We start from the raw sequence: 20,444 nt of genomic DNA on the forward strand, positions 1-20,444 counted from the left end.
AAATGTTTTGTCAGATGAGTCTTACCACCTCATATGTACCCCTTTCAGTTCTTGTAAACAAGCTATACAATTTGTCATGTGGCAGGGCTTGGCTGAAACCAGGCCATATCTGTTAGATAGATAGTTTCTTATTAGGCTCTTTGGCATGCAGAGTAGTTCATGTGTTGTTCTTCGTCTTTGTACCTAATGATTTGACCTGCTAAGGACTTTTATTATGTAAAACCACAATATATATATATGAAATTATAGATTGAACAGGAAAAAAAAATAACTTTATTTTCTTTTGGGTTTATTGTATAATGTCATTGATCCATGAAATGGAACAGACTTTGCTTCATCTCTCTGAAGTCCCCTGCTGTACACTCATCTGGGTAGCTGTCGGTGAGCAGATCCTTAGTGATTTTTGTTTTTCATAGTCCACAACACCCATTGCATGCTTTTCAGAAACTTTTCTGGCACAGAATGGATTGAGGTCCTTCAGTATATCCGTGTGATGTCGGCATATTAATACACCTAAAAAACAGACAGTAACATAAGTGATGGGTTCCAAAGTATCATATAGAACTGACTGAGCAAGATCTCTTCTTCAACATATAAACTATTAGCGGGGTTCTTTATTCAGTGAGATACAATGGGGCAAATTTATTAAGCTGTCTCAAAGTCAGAATATTTCTAGTTGCCTATGGCAACCAATTACAGCTCAGCGTTCAATTTACCAGTGCTCATGAATATTTTAAAAGGGAGCTGTGATTGGTTGCCATGGGCAACTAGAAATATTCTAACTTTCAGACAGCTTGATAAATCTGCCCCAATGTCTGCTTAAAATTACAAAAGTGTGACTATAAATTGTAGTGGTAAATGCAGCATTCTGATAATGTGACAGCACCCGGCACATATCTTCACTTACACGTTAAAGGAATTGGCCACTTTACCTCATGTTTTGTGTAAGTGGGGGGAGGATATTAGTTAATTTACAAACATACATTAAAAATTATGCGATGCTCTCACGTGTATTTTACCTCATCAGACATTCTTGACCATAACATGGCCGCAGATGGAGGATCTTGTGATCCCTGCCAGGGATGATTGCAGGGAGAGGGAAGTACTGAGGGAGTTGCTGTGCTGGATTTCCTGCAGGGAGAGGGGAGTACTGCAGGAGGTGCTGTGCTGCATGGGCTGCAGGGAGAGAGTAGTACTGTGGGTAGTGCTGTGCTGGATGGGCTGCAGGGAGAGGGGAGTACTGCGGGAGTTGGTGTGGTGGATGGGCTGCAGGGAGAGAGTAGTACTGTGGGTAGTGCTGTGCTGGATTTCCTGCAGAGAGAGAGAGGAGTACTGCGGGAGGTACTGTGCTGGATTTCCCGCAGGGAGAGGGGAGTACTGCAGGAGGTACTGTCCTGGATGGGCTGCAGGCAGAGAGTCGTACTGTGGGAAGTGATGTGCTGGATTTCCTGAAGGGAGTACTGCAGGAGGTGCTGTGCTGGATTTCCTGCAGGGAGAGGGGAGTACTGCAGGAGGTGCTGTCCTGGATGGGCTGCAGGCAGAGAGTCGTACTGTGGGAAGTGATGTGCTGGATTTCCTGAGGGGAGTACTGCAGGAAGTGCTGTGCTGGATGGGCTGCAGGGAGAGAGTAGTACTGTTGGTAGTGCTGTGCTGATATTTCCTGCAAGGAGAGAGGAGTACTGCGGGAGGTGCTGTGATGGATTTCCCGCAGGGAGAGGGGAGTACTGCAAGAGGTGCTGTCCTGGATGGGCTGAAGGGAGAGAGTAGTACTGTGGGAAGTGATGTGCTGGATTTCCTGCAGGGAGAAAGGAGTACTGCAGGAGGTGCTGTGCTGGATTTCCTGCAGGGAGAGGGGAGTACTGTAGGAGGTGCTGTGCTGGATTTCCTGCAGTGAGAGGGGAGTATTGTAGGAGGTGCTGTCCTGGATGTGCTGCAGGGAGAGAGGAGTACTGCGGGAGGTGCTGTGCTTGATCGGCTGCAGGGAGAGGGGAGTACTGTGGGAGGTGCTGTGCTGGATCAGTTGCAGGGAGAGAGCAGTACTGCGGGAGGTGCTGTGCTGGATAGCTGCAGGGAGAGAGGAGTACTGCGGGAGGTGCTGTGCTGGATCAGCTACAGGGAGAGAGGAGTACCGCGGGAGGTGCTGTGCTGGATCAGCTGCAGGGAGAGAGGAGTACTGCTGCACAACAGCGGTTACTAAATTACCAATTTGATGGCCCTAGAAACCCATGGCTGTGATTGGCCAGGGGTGCCACTTTGCAACCAGGACAGCCGATAATAGAAGATCAGAAATAGATGATCAGGAACATTGCAGTATAGTGTATGAACAATCAAATGATCTGCCGTAAATGATTAGCCATCCCTGACATTTTTTGTAGTAGGGAAAAAACACGAGTTTTTGATATTGTATGATATATGGAGTTTTCTTGAAACGGTTTTTCATAAAAAAAAAAATATATAGTATAAATCACAATTTTCTATATTTGAATTAATGCAGTGGGTTTGGGATATAATAAAAATAAGAATAGAGTGTAAAGGATATTTGGGGATATCACCATTATGGGGATTTAAAAAAATGGCACTAGCCCCGTCTGGGTATTCGAGGTATTTTCAGGGCAAAGGGATTTTATTTATTTCTCAGGTAGTGGAACAAGGGAATCTGAGATCTTATGAAGATCTGTCTACAGAATTCCACCTAAAGGTCGGCGATTGGTTGCTGTTTGGCCGGCTCAGGTACGCTTTTAGTGCTCGCCAACGAGAGGGGGACTTCGAGGAAGTGGTACACCCATTGGAGGTTTATTTCGCCCCACAGATAGATAGGAAAGGAATTCTGTCCAAGGTTTACACAATCTTACAACAAAAGGAAATATACCCTCCTGCCAAGGATTGATTTGATAAATGGAAGAAAGATGTGGTAAATCTAAGGGTGGAAGAGTGGATGATTAAAAAACCACTAAAAATATGTCTTATATCCTAACACAAGTATATATAGTACACAGGGTTCATATAACACCCAAACGCCTAAACTACTATCGGAAAAAGAACAAAGAAAAATGCCCTAGATGTAACTTAATTGATGCTGACCTGATACATATGCTGTGGAGATGTCCAAAACTTCACCGTTATTGGATGGAGGTAATAGAAAAACTAGAGTCAGTATTTGAATCTAATATACCGTTTAGTGTGCAGGTGTGTATTTTGGGCACGAAACTGGGTATAGGGGGAGTGTTAAAGAATGTTATCTATATATTGAGAGGCCTTTTAGTAGCCAGAAAATTAATCCTCTATCATTGGAAGGATAAAGAACCACCTAAGGTGAGCGAATGGGACGTAAGATTTGATGTGGTATGTTATGCTGGTAGACAGGAGGCTATGGACAAAGGGGATATGATAGAGAAGGTTTGGGAAGTGTGGTTAAATAGACCACGCCAGAGGGAAGATATGATAAATGTCTTTAGGAACGTGGTATAGGTGGTTGCTTTAATATTGAAGGATGCTCAAGACAGCCGTCAACCGCCGGAGGGGGGAAAAATGAATAAATAAGTAAAATAAGTTATTACTTATATTTATACTCTGTATGTTGATTAGTGGGATAATAACTGGTGAACTTTAAATAGTTGTGCAAATATTTGCCATTGTTATATCCTTGTGTAATTCTTGTATACAAAATCTGTAGGATTTATATATAAATAACAAATTTAACAAAATAAATATATATACACACACATACAGTCGGTCCCCTACTTAAGAACACTCTACTTACATACGACCCATAGTTACAAACGGACCACTGGATATTGGTAATTTATTGTACTTTAGTCCTAGGCTACAATAAACAGTTATCACATGTGTCTGTAATGAAGCCTTAGTGTTAATCTTGATTCTTATTACAACCCAACATTTTTAAAATCCAATTGTCACAGAGACCAAAAAAGTTCTGGCTGGGATTACAATGATAAAATATACAGTTCCAACTTACATACAAATTCAACTTAAGAACAAACCTACAGACCCTATCTTGTATGTAACCCGGGGACTGCCTGTATAGATGTATAGATATATATATATATATATATATGCAACATCCCCCACCGGGGCCTAGCCTTTTCTTGGGGCCTGGAGTCAGCCGGGGCCCGCATTACCTGAGTGGCTGGCGGTTGCGGCCTAGGCACGCTAGTATCACGATGCTTGGTATGGGGGAACCGGAGGGCTGTCCTACAGCCTGGCAGGTCTCCAGCAGGGTGGTGTTGGCAAGAAATGATGAGGGAGAGGCTGCTATAGCGGATCTCCCTGGGGCAACCCTTTGGTGTCTAGAGTATGAGTCTCTGTGTAGTGGACAGGGTGCCTGTGATGATGGCAGCCGTAGTAGCAGGGACCAGACGGAGGCAGAGGTTGAACAAAAACAACTTACAGTTCTTTATTGGAACCGACAGGAACCGCAGCAACGTGCCTTAACAGAATGGTAGATTGCTGAGATGCAGTTGGAGGGAGCCACAGGATGTAGATCACCAGCCTGGATGCAGATGGCAGGCTGGGAGGTAGCTGTGTCCTGGAAGGATGCTTCAGCTTTATCCTGGAGTGCTTCAGGTATCACCCTTAAAGGTAGCATGATACCCCTTTCCTCACTATACTAGCTATTAGTTCCACTCTTCAGGCAGGGGCTAGGCTCTTCCTGCTCCGGTATGCTAGCTGCACAGACTCCGCAGAGTCTGTACTGGAGTAATTCCAGTCTGCTTCTGAGCTACTGCTCAGCTAACTGCTCTCTAGAACTGTTCTTGGCCAGGGGTTTTGTTACTCCCACTGGTCAGGTGGTGGCTGCTCCTCCAATTACATCTCAGCTCACAGAAACAGAGTGTAACACATGTGATTGGCTGACACATATTACATCACAGAAAACAATTAACTCCTGCCTTACCAGGCAGTGTCTACCACTGCAGTACTCATCTGTGTTATCTAGTGTTATGTAGTGACATGCTGTGAGGCTAATCAGACCCTACACAGGCTGCAAGCTACATGGTGGGACGTATTCGCAACCACTCCTCTGCCTTGCATCGGCGAGGGTGTTGCATATATATATCCTAAACATAAACAGTACGTTATGGTGGTGGCTGCTGTTCAGCTGTTAGGTTGCAGTGCTTGCATGGGCTGAACTTTTGCGATCAGAGCAAGAGTCCAGCACATTCTCAACTAGCTTTGTTGCTGAAAAAATCAAAAGTTACAACTATAAGAAAGTGTTTTCACTTTAAACCACCAGCAAAACAATATCTAAAATATCACTGCATAAACATAGCAGGTTATTTATGTCAAACAGTAAATAGCACACATTTTTTAATAAAAAAATAAAATGCCAGAATTAGTGGCATTTTATCCCCATCCTGAAAGATTCAATAAAACTTAGTCTAAAAGCTGTAGCCATCCCAAATAAAAACACAAGCCCTCAACTAGACATTAATAAAAAAAAAGTTACAACATAAAACAGAGAAAGAGTCGTCACTTCCGGTGTTTCAATAAAAGTAGAATGTGTTTGGTTTCACATCAAGCAAATCCAAAAGGCCAAATGTGAATCCATGTTTCTGATCTAATTAGAAGTTCTCATAGAGTATGATACATTTCTATTGGGATGAGAGGTAGAATACAGGTTTAGTCACTAGAGAGAGCTCTTGTCTCACGCAGATTTGGCTCATGTCCAATGTACACCCTTTAATTAATCCCCTGCTGTTATAATAATATAATTACTGTATTTTCTATTTAGTACATACACTCTATAATGTGTGTTTACGAATCTTAAGGTCTAATTGGAGTATAAATATTAACACAGATTTATAAATTTGCCCCAAACTGTATGACAGAAATGTCTACTCATTTACTCAAAAACCTCTGAACCCTGTCACACTCATTAACAATTTTGGAAATCTTTAACAACAAAAATAGGCACAAAAAAGGGGCATTGTTTAAGTAGCTATTAACCCCTTCAAGACTTTCCACATTCAAAAGCCAGAGCTATATGGGGCTTATTATCTGCACCATTTAATAATCTATTAAATATGCTGGGAAGCAGGAAAAGAATTCCAAATGCAGTTGAATCAGTTGAATATTTTTTCTTGTGTTCTTTGTTTTTGTGTTAGTATTTGTTTATTTAGTATTTGTAAGCCCCTCCTTTAAAGCTGTGTTTTTGGCATTTTTTGCAGGGCCGTCTGCCCATTTTTATTGAAAAATGTAAAGGGGGAAAATATAAAGTCATGGGGTTTTTAATAGCAAGACTGTGTGTTAAATGTGTTATCCATAACCTCCTTCCTTTTAAAATCATTTTTTTAAATTATTCTACTGATCCTGAAAGGCTCCCTGGGTGTTTTAGCTTACATGGCAGTTACACTATGCAGGAGCACATCCCCTCTCCCTCTGTTGCAATGAGAAGAGTGAAGTTCTGAGGGAGCAGAGGGGGAGACAGAGTAACAGCCTGTGAAGCTGCAACAAAGAGGGGCTTAAAGGGAACCTGTCACCAGGGACCTTATTTTTCACTAAAGACAGGTTGGAGAAGCTTATTACACCGTGCAGTGCAAATCTGCCTCTCTGCCTTTTCTAAGCATTTGCATTACAATATAATTGTGTGTTATAACTTACCTTTCACCCTGACAAAATCCTGGTGTAGTCACAGGGGCTGGACTTTGGTTTGGATGCATTTCAAAAAACAACATGTGACTTGTCTGTTACCCACTCCTCAGAGCTTAGCCCCAACCTTTGTGCTCCTGTCTAGCTCCACCTCCTGCTTCTTCTCAGAGGTTACAGCCTGGTGAGTCTGACATCAGTGGGGGAGGGACAAGCTGTACAGGAGCACAAAGATGGAGACAGCCTGCTCCTGTGACTACACCAGGATTTTGTCATGCAGCAACAGTAAGTTATAACACACAATTATATTGTAATGCAAATGCTTAGAAATGGCAGAAAGGCAGATTTGCACTGCGGGTGTCATCGGCTTTTACAATCTGTCTTTAGTGAAAAATGAGGTCCCTGGTGACAGGTTCCCTTTAAAAGGAGTTTAGAAGGAAGGAGGCCATGGATAACAATTATAAGATGAACAAAGTCACGGTTCCTGAATCTGTGAGTATGTGTCCCTGCATGCTTCCTGTGAATGTCAGTGAGACAGACTGAGAGAAAAGACACACTGGAGGCTGCCATTACTGACCAACTGAAGGAGTGAGAAGCAGGAAGTTGTGTAGAGATGCAAAGTGCAGCATGTGGATAAGGCTGCATTCACACGTTTCATTAACACATGCGTTTTCAAATGCATTAGAGCACCTGAGAAGAGATTTGCCTAATTACATTTACAAAACACATGTTTTGTCACCATCATCCAGAAAACAATCTGGAAGGTGTTCAACTGTATGACAACAAACTGGTAATGGTTTTTTAGGTCACTTTCTGCAGACAGGTTCCCTTTAAGTTCAACAAGATCTGTCGGCTCCCTGTGGTTTTAGTAATAAAGTTGAAGCACAAAAGCTTAGGGTTAGTAAAAGACTACATACGGGAGTATGTGACATAACATAGCAAAAGTGACAGCCAGCATGGGGTTACTAAGGATAGAAGTTGTCAGACTAACCTGACCTGCTTCTATGAAGAGGTGAGCAGGTGCCTGAATGAAGGAGCAGCTGTGGATATTGTGTTCTTGGACTTTGCAAAGGCATTTGACACTGTCCCTCATAAACACCTGATGGGTAAAATTAGGTCTATTGGTTTTGCAGGAATCATATGCAATTGGATTGAAAACTGGCTGATCCAGAGAGTTGTGGTCAATAATTCCTACCCAGAATGGTCACCAGGGTTCTGTGCTTAGCCCACTACTATTTATTTATTAATGATATAGAGGTAAGATTTAATAACACTGTATCTGTTTTTGCAGATGACACCAAGCTGTGTAGTGTAATAGTCTATGGAGGATGTTCACAGGCTGCAGGGTGACTTGGACAAACTGAATGTTTGGTCAATCACTTGGCATCAGGATAGGGATGTAATATTACCTATGTACAAGGCATTGGTTCAGCCTCACCTGGAATATGCCCTCCAGGTCTGGGCACCAGTCCATAAAAAGGATGCAACGAAGAGCCACAAAAATGATAAGGGGTATGGAGGGTCTCAGTTATGAGGAAAGATTAAAACAACTAGATTTATTTAGGGCACATTCACAGGCCGTCTGCGGGGACGTACATGCGGCTGCATGTACGTCCCCATAGACGGCAATAGCGGCGCGGCGCAGATGCTCTATCTTTTGGCGTGTGTGCGGCCGTGCGCCGCTATTCTCTATCGAGGGAGGAGGGACCGCTGTGTGAATGTACCCTTAGTCTGGAAAAGAGACAACTAAGAGGGGATATGATTAAAGGAAACCAGCACCACGGATCTACCTACTGAGGTATATCCGGTGGTAGGTGCATCTAACATATTTAAGGATAACCCATTTTAGGGCTAATCCTTTACTCTTTTATAATCTTTTATCTGGGTAATATGCAAATTTTGTAAACAAGCTACTGGGGCGTGGAGTAGCCAGAGCTAAGGCTACATGGCACGGCTACTCCACGCCCCAGTAGCCTTTTTGACCCTCCTACCCAGATATCTTCAGCACGCAGTTACGAGGAGCTGTGTGCACTCGTCCGTGAAGCCAGAGTTCTGCACATGTGGCGCCGTCAGAATCCGGCTTTGCGGGCGAGTGAAGAAGGGTCTAGATGCCTTTTTACACCTATATAACATTGACAGTTATGTTATATAGAATTGTTTCCCCTAAATCCCTTCCTCATGCAATCCCTTCCCTTCCTTGGTTGAACTTGAACACATGGGGGCAGATTTACTTACCCGGTCGGATCACGATCCAGCGGCGCGTTCTCTGCGCTGGATTCGGGTCCGGCCGGGATTTATTAAGGCAGTTCCTCCACCGTCCACCAGGTGGCGCTGCTGCGCTGAAAAGCATTGGAACGCGCTGGAGTTCACCGGCTCGGGCTGAGTGAAGGTAAGTGCAAGCTCCGCGACAGATTTTTTTGTTTTAAATGCGGCAGTGTTTTCGTTCGGCCACGCCCCCCCCCCCCCCCCCCCCCCGATTTCCATCGCGTGCATGCCAGCGCCGATGCGCCACAATCTGATCGCGTGCGCCAAAATCCCGGGGCAATTCAGGGAGAATCGGCGCAAATCGGAAATATACGGGTAACGCGAATTGGGCCCTTAGTAAATGACCCCCATGGTCTTTTTTCAGCCGTTTAAACTACGACTTCAGAGTTTCTCTCCTCCTCAATTTTATACAACCAATTTACAGCTCACTTCAAAGTTGATTTTCTGGTTGATATCACAATGAGCCATGGATGAAACAAACACTAAAAGGTATTACACTGCTTCACAATATTCTGGTAGTGGTTTATTAGGCCAATTGCTGATGACAGGTTCCCTTTAAAGCTCCTTTAAAGTGAGGCTTCATGAAAGTGGCCTTTCAGAGATGTACCCCCCCATCCCCAGACTAAGAATATCACAGATTCTCTTTCTACACCGAAAAATTTTCTTTCTCCGTTGCAGATTCTGTTTATTTCTGGGAAATAAAAGACATAGATAAATCTACCCAAAGAGTAAGACTGTTCTTAGTTGCTCATGGCAACCGATTTCCCCTTTAAAATATTCATGAGCACTGGTGAAAGCTGAGCTGCAATTGGATGCCACGGGCAATTAAGAACATTCTTACTCTTAGACCGCTTGAAAATCTGCCCCATTGTAATGGTAGCCCAATGGACCCACTTGTAGTCAGTGGGGCGTTTTGGGCACTGTTGGGTTTGTCATATACCATATACCAGGGGGTTCTGTTTTCTAACTCTTCTCTTCCTATAACAGAAGCCCCCACTGGATATGTTAATTTAACATAAATCTAAGTGTTAGGCTCCATCTACAAACCTATACCATAGGTTACACCTACAAGTAATGAATGGGGGATACATAGTCTAGTGTATGGGAGGGGGAGGATCGCCAACATGGATGATCTGGTTACAAATAATCAGGAACTACTAAAGTATTTAAGAACTAAGTGAACATTTGAAGGGCTCTACCTGCTAAGGGTAACATGTATGACATTGTGGGTCCTGCATGCCGATCTCTGGGCTGTAGATACATGTACATGCTTGTATGCCAGGAGCCTTAATAGATATATCCATCCCATTGTACCCATGATAAACTCTGAGGTGATGACATCAGGACTTGATGGTTAATGCATGTATCTGTATCAGGTAAGTGATTCTCCCTACTTTACAGAGACCTGTATGACATTACACCATATAAATGATGCACGTGACAAACAACAATAGCATGAATGAGTTTTATAGAAGGTTAGCTGGACAGATTTACAAATTCAGCAGAACAGGCAGATAACCTGTCACGTATCAGAACCAGAACGCGAGATGAATGAGGGAGCTGCCTTACCTGCAGGCTTAGGTCTCATCTGTCCTCTTCTCAGCCTGATCCTCACAATATGTAGATGATGTAGGATAATAGGACTAAGCCAATGATGGCAAAAAACATCAGGACGACAATGTCCAGCATCTTGGAGGCCTTAGGATGCTGAGAGGTAGAAGCGGATGGTGGTGGGGGCTGGAAGCAAAGTGGTTACAAGGGGAGGGAGCTGCAGCTGCTCCTTCTGTCACACTCCTCCTCCTCTCACATTCATCTTCTCCTACAAAAGCAGAGCACAGCTGTGGCTTCCCCTAGTGCCTGCTAGACTGGAAGATCTTCCAGGGCCGTGGTTCACAAAAATCAGGCCAATCTTCGAAAAGGCAGGTTTGGCCAAGTCAACTCCTAATACATATAAAAAATGGTCTTACTTTATTGATGTTGTTGCCTATACATTAACATTATGGGTAGAGACAAATATGTTTACCCCAACACAATGGGACTAGAAAGTGGATTATCAGATATATTCTTCATCATTGAGCGTTCATACAGAAGAGAATAAAAAGAACATGGACATTTCTTATTTGTTCTCTGTGCTCAGTCATTCACTCTCAAAATATTTAGAATATGATTGTGAAACTTATTGGATTATCAGATCCAAGAATGAAAGAATGCGAGTTTATTAATGTAAAAGGGTGCATGTTCATAGAAGTTACAGGTACAAGTTAAAGGGGGACATTATAGCAGTGCATCCAGGATAGAAGGTCTCTGACAATAGGAGGCACCTGTATAGTACATGGCAGGTAGGTGAGGGCTACCATGTGCCTTCCATTAAGGTCACAAAGATTCCAGTTTTGAAAACCTTAAAGGGAACCTGTCACCACATTTTTTCATATGCAGTGACAGATTTCTATAGAGCCCTATGAACTTACTGAAACTCTTCTTTTAGCTAAACATTGTTTCGCTTACATCCCCATTAAAATCACCTTTTATCTTATATTACCTGGCATCAGATGGGACGGGTCCTGCTTGACTGGCCCTTCCCATTTACTCCTCCCCATGCCTCCTTACTATTCAGCAGTTCATGTCATGTGACCAGGGTGACATCATCTTAGGTTCTGTAGCCACTTAAAAATAGCAAACTGTACTGTATGTGATCACGTGAAGTCACAGCAGCCTCCATGGCCTTCTATTCCTCCATGGAGGCTGCTGTGATTTCATGTCATCACATACATGTTTTACAGTTTGCTATTGTTAGAAAGCTAAAGGACCTGCGATGATGTCACTCTGGCCACACGACAAGAATGCAATACAAGGCACCATGTAAAATTGACACAATATTTCCCATCTGTACCTTGAGCTTTATATGTCTGTAGCTGATTATTAGCAGACGGTCCCTAAGTACAAGAAGGTAGAGCAGTGATTTGAAGAGGCACAAAGCTGTTAGTCACAATCTGGCTTGAGTCAAAACTAGGAGACAGGAGTCAAAAACGCCAATTTACATATCAGAAAAATTGCTTTAAAGGACACCTGTCATCAGGTCTCTGTCACTTGTCCTGTCACTACTACCTGTTGGAGCAGCTCACAAGGATCCCATCCCAGCCTTTATCTAGTTATTTCATGCATTATTCATTGTAAAATCATCTAATCTTTATCATGTAAATGAGGCTGGTCACATGGTCAGAGGCAGTGATGTCACTCCTGTTCCCCCTCCCCTCTCCTCCCCTGCTCATGTCTGTTTGTAATGTATAGTAAAGCATGGCTGGTGTCTGTGCTGCATCTGCTGACATGCTGCATCCTCCTAATATACAGGTGAGAGACACAGACATCAGCTACACATGAATCTGACATGTTCTGCTGTAACATGGCTGCCTGGAGCTGCTGTATCTCTCCTATACACACACACATGCACACACAGGCTGCAGGGGGCATGGCCACCAGCACCAGGAAGCACATCATTATACAGCCTCGCATCATTATACAGGCTGTCAGTCAAGCACTGGGGGTGTGGCTGTGCCTCCCACTCATGAATAGAGTGGACAGCTTGAATATGCTAATGCTTCATTGGACATTTCACAGGTCATTTGCATACAGCTTTAGGACCTCATTGCTTAGGTTTACAGGCATGTAGAGGGACAATGAAGGGATAGAGGCAATGCTCTCTAATGGCAGTTTATGAAAATATATTTAGTTTAGGGGGGTTATTTTGCCTGACGGGTTCTCTTTAATTAAGGTACAGTGCCCTTCTGACAGCTAATTTTAGGTGATATGGGGAGGACTTGTAACCCTTTATCAGCAGACATTGTTAGTCAGGGTAGTAAAATTCTGGTCACAGAATCTACCATCAAAAACAAGCATGATGAACCAGACATATTTACTCATAGATCCAGGCATCTTGACTGTAATAATCTTATTGTATTTGTTATCAAGGCTTCCTTCCTTCAAAATAAAATAAACTTTTAAAAAATATTCTAATTAGGGTTCTTACCCTTCTGTGCTGCAGCTTCTCGGGCTGTAACACTGTCTAGCCCTCTCTCTGCCTGCTGTAATCTCACTGCAGCATAGCAGTGGGAGGCAGTTCCTTCACAGTGAAACAGCCTGGGAATCTGCAGCACAGATGGGCTCTGTTAACGCCCCCCCAGAGACCTTCAGGCTCATTAGTATAATTTTAAACATTGATTTTAGAAGAGTGCCACAGCCACGGGTCCTGGATCTATGCGTAAGTGTCACTGGTTATCTTGATGAATTTTGACTATAGATTACCTGAAAGTAATGTACAATATGAGGTCTGAGCGTGACCGAGGGTTTCACAATGCATCCATGTAGATAGACCGGTACAAAACAGACTACATGACATAGTGCTCATGTCCATTAATTCATCCATTGCACAGTGTAGCATCTTATGAACTTGAGCATGTTGTCTTGATAATCATGAGGAGGCCATCATCATCAGAGCGGCAATTCTTCAACTGCAATGGACAACGTAGCCAGTGCTCCCTCTAGTGTCAAAATTATTCTATGCTGTATGACTGTCCCCATGGCAACTATATAGCAGAACCAGTATGTATTCAGATGATGCGCCCCCTACTGATAGTATAAGCACAGCTATAGCTCATGTATGAATGTGCTTGTAACTTCATTGTGCAGGGTCATTCATTTTTTTTAGATCTGCTGCTTAAACCCTCATTTATTTTAACGTCTGTGTATACGTGACTGTTGTGTGACATCCGAGAGTCATCTCTCCATACAACCACATCAAGGAAAGCTGATCGCCCTCTAGTGGTCAACATTCCTGCATTTGTGATCTGCAGGCAAAGGTTGGTTAATACAAATTAAAAACGACCAAAACTGATGCCCCCCCCCTACCAAGTATGTGTCATTGAGGGTTAAAGTAGTGAAGTTACCCATTGCCATCAGTCAGGATGCTTTCATCTGCCAGCAGGTCTGTGAAAGAGGAAAGTTGAAAACAAAATCTAATATCTAATAATAAAACACATTAAAGTCACAGGTAAAAATGATATTTTTATTTTAAATTTAAGTAAACCGAGAAAGCTTTTCTTGGTAGCTGCATGATTGATTTTTTTTTTCTAAATGATTATAGGCCCAAGCAAATTGATACAAAGGCTTCCCAGCAGGGGAGTAATAATAAACAATAAAAAAAAATGTAAAAAAAAAAGAGGAATTAAAGGATGCTGGACATGTAACACGAGACAGTAAGGCTGCGGAGGGAGGGCATCTTAGAGGTGGTGGGGACTCGTCTGATCTCCCCTATTCCGCGCTGGATCAGAGTAAAAGTGCATCGAATAATGAAGAGGAAGGAATGAGTTTGGTCCAGTTAGCCATTAACATTACAGGATATTAACCCCTTCCCAGTAAGTGAAAAGAAATTCTTTCTTGGTCCTTTTATCATTTGGATGTGGGAGTTTGCCAGAATGCTTGTAAGTATAATGAGGCCACATGCCTCCACAAGACTTTCTTTTGGCCTATGGCCCCCACCCGATGGATAAGATGTGACACTGCTTAGTTAAGGAATGTATGAAGTGTTGTTCACTCGTCTCTCGCCCAGGATTCACATTGAGTTCCAGTTACGTCGCTCTAGTAATTGTGCTTTACAGAAACGTCAATTTAGGAAGATTGAAATGACTTGTGCTTGGTCCCCAACCTTACAGAATCTCCCCTCTCCTTCCTGAAGTGTATCCCAGGAGGAGAAGAGCGTGTGCACAACCAGGACCTGCCCTCGACAGAACACTGGGGGAATAAGCCAAAGCAAATCAGGCAGATAAAGGAAATTTGGCTCAAGACGCATTACATTGAATGTCAGCACCAGAAAACTGCCAGCGCTCTTCATAAGACAATGGTCACAGCCCCTAGGAGAATCTCAGGTACCCCAGTGTGTACGGAGGATGGAAAATCATCACTACCACTAGAAAACCTTTGTAGCCTCCACCACAACTGCAGCCCCGTCACTAAATATGGAGCAGCCATGGTGGAGAAGACACAAGCTGCGGGGCCTACACATGAAATGTTCCTCAGTACAAAGTGTGAAGACTTCTATTGGTTTCCACTTGGAAAACAGTCCCTTAATATTCACTGGTTGTTATTAACTAAGCCCTAAATTCTAAGGTGACATTCAAAAAAATAATAAAAGAAAAAAATTGGGAAAAATATACATATATATATTTATAAAATATACTGAGGCGTGAAAAAGAGGGAAAGATGGAAAGAGAAGGAAAGGTAAAATATTATCATGAAATCTTTCAGGCTGTTCACTCAGCAGCTAAATTAAAATATAGATTTTATAGGATTTCCTGAAATTAAATGGCACATATCAATCAAGGTTAATGGTGACAGCCGGCAGCTACCTGTGTGCTCCGCTCCTGCGCTCTCAGAGCAGCCAGACGCAGATCAGTGATGTGCATGTTACTTAGCGCTGGAAACTGCTGCATGTATGGAAGAAACCAGAACACCAACGAGAAAGAAATTTGAGGAAATGCAATGACGCGTCAGGTGCGGTCAGCCGATCAGTCACAGCCCGGCCATTATTTCCATACTACACATAGAAAGAACTAGTGACCATTTGTCACAAGAAACTAAACCGTTAGTAATGGGGAATTACATTATAGGTAGACTCCACCTCATCAATTTGGGCATTTAGGGTAATATTAGGGGGGAGGGGAAAGGCCTTTCCTTAAGGTAAAAAAAAAAAATGATACCAGTGCAAAGCGCAAAGACAATCGGACATAACAGAGGGGAAAGTAAAGCGGGAGACGTCTCCTCCATGTGCTCCCTCCAGTGACTAAAAGATGAAAGAAGAGGCCATTTTCTCTTCTGGTGCCAGAGGGCAGCAATGAGGGTTAAAAAGAGAATATGCTTAAGACAGGGAGAGGTGTGGACCACCCCCCCAAAGCTGGGACAGGGCTGCACTGGAATGCTTCATGATTGTGTGAGAAAAGAGAGATGAGGCCACTTCTCCCCAATCAAATAGATTCAACGTAATTGGCAGGAAGCATGCCCGTCTCCCCTGTGCGCTCCACGGTGCCATACATCCATCCATCATCAATCTGCTGCACATTGATAATAGTGTCACCATCCTGGAAAGAAACTTCGTCTTCATCTGCTGCAGAGTAATCATACACGGCTCTGAAGCGCTTCTGCACAACAAGAGAAAGGAAGAAGCTCATTAGATGGACCCAAAATGGAACATATTCACAGACAGCACCATATGCAACCAATCTCATAGCAGAGCTCTTCTTTTTTCCCCCAACCAACAGGATGCCGGTTATTAGAGGGGCAAATATCACTGCATCTGCAACGATGGGACAGATAGTCCACATTGAGCATGTGCCTAGTTTTCATTATAATTATTGTGGATTGTAAGGACTTTATGAGACATACATACCCATCAGTTATGACTGAGGGATATATAGAAGGGGTTGTGCAAGATTGGACAAATAGCACCACTCTTTTCTACAGGTTGTATTTGGTATTGCACATGCACACATTTTATTTTGTGACATTATCACCAATTATTTCCCTTTCCTATCTGTAAGGACAGGCTTTTTCTAATGCGTCATATGTGGTTCAAAAATCAGAAAGTCTCAGATTGTAAGCTCCTGCAAGCAGGGCCCTCAGTCCTATTGTCTCATCGGATCATGTAATTGCTCTGTAATGTCATTTCCTTTGTCAATGTAAGTGCTGCAGAATATGATGGCACGACACAAATATAGATTTATTATTATTAGATGATCTATATCAGATTGGTTGGGATCTGCCATACATTGCATGGTGGCTGCGCTGGGTACGGCAGTTCACTGCTAATCACTTGAATGGGTCTAGGCTGCAGAGCGAATATGTGACTGATGGACGTCAATAATACAAGTCTCAAAAGTGGAGGGCTTTTATGCAACAAAATGTCAATGATCATACAGGAAATTAATGAGAAAGTGAACTCACCCCTCCTGCTGGTGGGGCGCTGTGCTGAGTAGGGACAGGGGAGGCTTGCTCATGGAAGCCGTATTTGGGCTGTTGCTGCTGCTGCGGCAGTTGTTGTGGTGGCCTTTGATGCTGATAAGCTATTAATCAGGAAAAAAAACATTAAAAGTAGATCAATAAATCTGAACAAATATATCTATATATATCTATATCAACTGCTGCATATGTACACATGGAAAGAACTGGCACAACGGGGAAGATTTATCTTGCGCTGGCGTATGATTACGGCCCGTCCCTCTCCCCCGTCGGGCACTTTTTTTCTAATCCTGAACACAAGAGCTGCATACACACAGCCTGCTTCAAATTATAATTCATATTAACCCTTTCCTACCTTGAGATGTACGTGTATGCCATGCTAGCATCTGATATATAGTTCAAAGGAATAGATGGCCATTTCTATGCCACACAAGGCCTGCAACCCAAATCTGGCTAGCTACTTCTACTAGCCCACCAGGTCGTTGGCATTTAGATGCAGGGACACCACCACTATGGCTGGATCTTTATTCGTGCTCTTCTTCCGGGCCCTGCAATGGCCCTAGAACATGCAACTGATGTGCTGTCCTTTACTAGGTTTTCCTTCATGCTCCAAATGAGGGTTGGCTGGATGCAAAGCATTGGGGTGGAGGAGAATTAAAGGTTCCCTTTGAACAGATGGGCCCCCTTAAAACTCCACCTAATCCCAACCACTGGGCTGATGTGGCCTTTGGCGATATTGAGTTTGACAACAATGCCTGCATTGCATGTACATGGGTTACCTCTGTAACATACAGCTGACACCCTGCTACAATTATCTTTAACCCCATTGATGGGAATAGTAACTGCACCATCTAGGTAGATTTCCTCTATCATTGCCTTGGTGTCTGTGTGACCAGAAAACACAAAGGTCCCCTATTACCCTATGTCAGAGTCAGGGGGCTAATAGGATACCTGCGTTGCCCTACAAAACCAAAGCTAAATTCACAGCATTTTTCTTAAGATTTAAGAATACAGCTACGATAACCTAAAAAAAGAGACAAAATGCTGCATTCTTAAGGGGTTAAATCGATTCCTCTGCAGTTATTTCACATGCATAGACCATCTGGAGAAATTTTCCCTTGTGAGAACATCCATCATATGAAACTCATAACCACTCCTTGCCACACTGACCAATGACAACTAATGAATGTAATGTCATCCAGCAAGTAAGAATAATTGCTCTGTACACTCTTCTGCTGACATATGAGCTCATAAACACAGAATAATGGGTGCCAGCGGCCGTCCTCCGAACACATATGAGCCCAATAACATTCCCTGAGCGGCTACTTCTACTGCAAACAGTGCCCGATACCCTGTGCCATGTTATGGCATATTTCGTGATGGATCTAGATCTAGTCCAGTCAAAAATAAGATACAAAATGTTCAAAGAATCAAGACCATTATTTGTGTCTCATCTCAAACTTTTTCTTTTCTATATTTACTCCAGAAAATGTGCTGCATACAAATGCCACACAACAGAATGAGAACACAATCACAGAATGATGGATCATCCCTCATATACTGTATGAGCCTTTGGTTACCTGAGCTACTGGCTGGAGGCTGATGGTGCTGCATGCTCTCTGAGGGGGGTCGGCGATAACTGCCAACATCATCAGAACCTCTGCGATCCATATCTCCGCCATCAAAGGATGGATTTCCCATCCTACTCTTCTCAAAATCTTCATGATATTTAATCTGTAAGAAAAGAGAAGTTTTAAGATCACTGCAAGACATGCCATAACAATGTGCTGGTAATCAAGACTGGTAGCACATGGTACCATCATGGTAGCCTCTCCATGGATCAGCATTGCTGACAGTGTATCCGAATAAGAGCAAAGTCCCCTGTTGCTTTCAGCGGCGCACACCCCCATCTATTGGGATGACTGTGTACTCACATTACTGATCTGGTCCTGAGTCTTCTTGATTCTCTGCAGCTCAGGAGTATCAGCCACCACACTGAACCCCTTGCCCTTACTCTTTTCAAAGTCTTCCTTGTAACGGATCTACAAAATAAGAAGGAAAAGAAAAATTGTTTATACAAAATGCTTGACAATCTGTGTGATGGGGGTTGCTCGGTTATAACCTTTCCACCCCCTAAATTATCAGCTAAATCCAACAATCTGCAGGTACTAAACGTGGAGAGCCCAGAGTGTCATCCCACGTGTCATCGGTTATACAGTGGAATTTCCTGCAGAAAAAAATCCAAGGCTACTATTTAGTCTCTGCCCAATAGTCCATAGCCAAAGCTGTGTCGTGAATTTGGCAGAGATTTTCTCCTCGTTCATTAAAGAGTTTGTACTAACTAACCAGTTATTCCCAATCTGAGCAACGAGGGTCTGACTGCTGGACCCCCACCGATTAGGTCCTCAGCAGTTCAGAGAACGGGGGTCACGTTCTCACAAATGAGTGGAGCAGCAGGACGAGCATGTGTCCTGCCTATCCATGTATTACAATGGGATTTGCGGAAGAGCACTATCCCCCGGACTCACATTTAGAAGAAGCTCCGCCCATTAGAGAGAATGGGTGGAGCCAGACTTTTGCAAGTTATCCTCATAACATGCTGTAGCACAAGGTTCAGCTCATTCATAGAGGCCAATCCATGTGCGGCCACCCACTATGGTTTCTGCATGAAGTCTCTGCAGGAAAATCCATAGAATGTCCATAATGTCTGTAGCCGTCTAAACAGCGACATAAAATACACACTGAATATTGGTGTTAAAGGGGTTGTCTGGAGGTTGAAAAACACGGCTGCTCTCTTCCAAAAATAGCTCCGGTATTACAATGAAGCTCCATTCATCTCTATACAACTGAGCTGCAATACTGGCATCAGACATATCGGATCATCACACATGTCAAATCATTTAATTCCATTTATATAGTAACATTGGGGTGGGGGGGGGGTTGAAAATGCTGCATGGTTTCCTTGGACACTGCAACCATGACAACAGGAAAAGCATTTAACCCCTACAAGACTGAATGTGTTCTGCTCCCATAATCAGTCATCTTTATATTGTGATTTTTCAGAAGAGACTTGTAATAGCATGCATGCTGACCTGTGTTGCTATGACTACATATTATAGAGATTAATACTGAAAACGTGGCATTTCTGACTGACTTGGTTATAAAGAGGGAAAAAGCAGCCCCTTTCTTACAGTGTCAGACTGTCTCCTTAAAGTGAGATTGAAATGTCCTATCTCCCGGCCGCATGTTAGGCTCGTGTCACATTGTGCATAGATAGTGGGCTGGCGTGGGGGCGTCACATGTGAAAATATGCCGGCTGCTGCCCAAGACCCTGCCGGATACTTGAAGAGGCTGAAGCCTCTTAATGTATGGCGCTGCACAAGAGCAGCGGTGGGGCTATCATTCTCCGGTGTACGAGCGCCTGCGTATGATAAATATCCCCCATTGTCTTTATTTAGACACTAAAATCTAACTTTTATTTCAACTTTTAAAATTATACAGGGTGAAGCTCCATTTTGATGCTTGTATAATTTTAATAGTTGAAATAAAAGTTAGTCTTTAGCGATCCCATT

The 20,444-nt window shown here is 43.2% G+C and overlaps 1 protein-coding gene and 1 long non-coding RNA gene across 2 annotated transcripts in view; both read right to left on the minus strand.

The window, feature by feature from the left end:
* Nucleotides 1–250: 250 nt before the first annotated feature.
* Nucleotides 251–10,820, minus strand: LOC140066113 (uncharacterized). The gene is made up of 2 exons (XR_011848119.1): nucleotides 10,438–10,820; nucleotides 251–513 (listed from the first exon to the last, which is right to left on the minus strand). It is a non-coding gene; the product is annotated as an uncharacterized lncRNA (long non-coding RNA).
* A 3,086-nt stretch (nucleotides 10,821–13,906) lies between these two features.
* The window catches only part of LASP1 (LIM and SH3 protein 1), a 29,932-nt gene continuing 23,394 nt past the window's right edge, over nucleotides 13,907–20,444 (minus strand). Inside the window, exons 4-7 of the mRNA XM_072111550.1 lie at nucleotides 18,807–18,914; nucleotides 18,453–18,606; nucleotides 16,858–16,976; nucleotides 13,907–16,055 (exon numbers count right to left, since the gene is read on the minus strand). Of these exons, the coding sequence (XP_071967651.1) occupies nucleotides 15,882–16,055; nucleotides 16,858–16,976; nucleotides 18,453–18,606; nucleotides 18,807–18,914 (555 nt within the window). The 3' untranslated portion in view covers nucleotides 13,907–15,881. The remainder of the gene's footprint in view (nucleotides 16,056–16,857; nucleotides 16,977–18,452; nucleotides 18,607–18,806; nucleotides 18,915–20,444) is intronic.

This window comes from Engystomops pustulosus, chromosome 6 (assembly GCF_040894005.1).
Source record: "Engystomops pustulosus chromosome 6, aEngPut4.maternal, whole genome shotgun sequence".
Taxonomy (NCBI): Eukaryota; Metazoa; Chordata; class Amphibia; order Anura; family Leptodactylidae; genus Engystomops; species Engystomops pustulosus.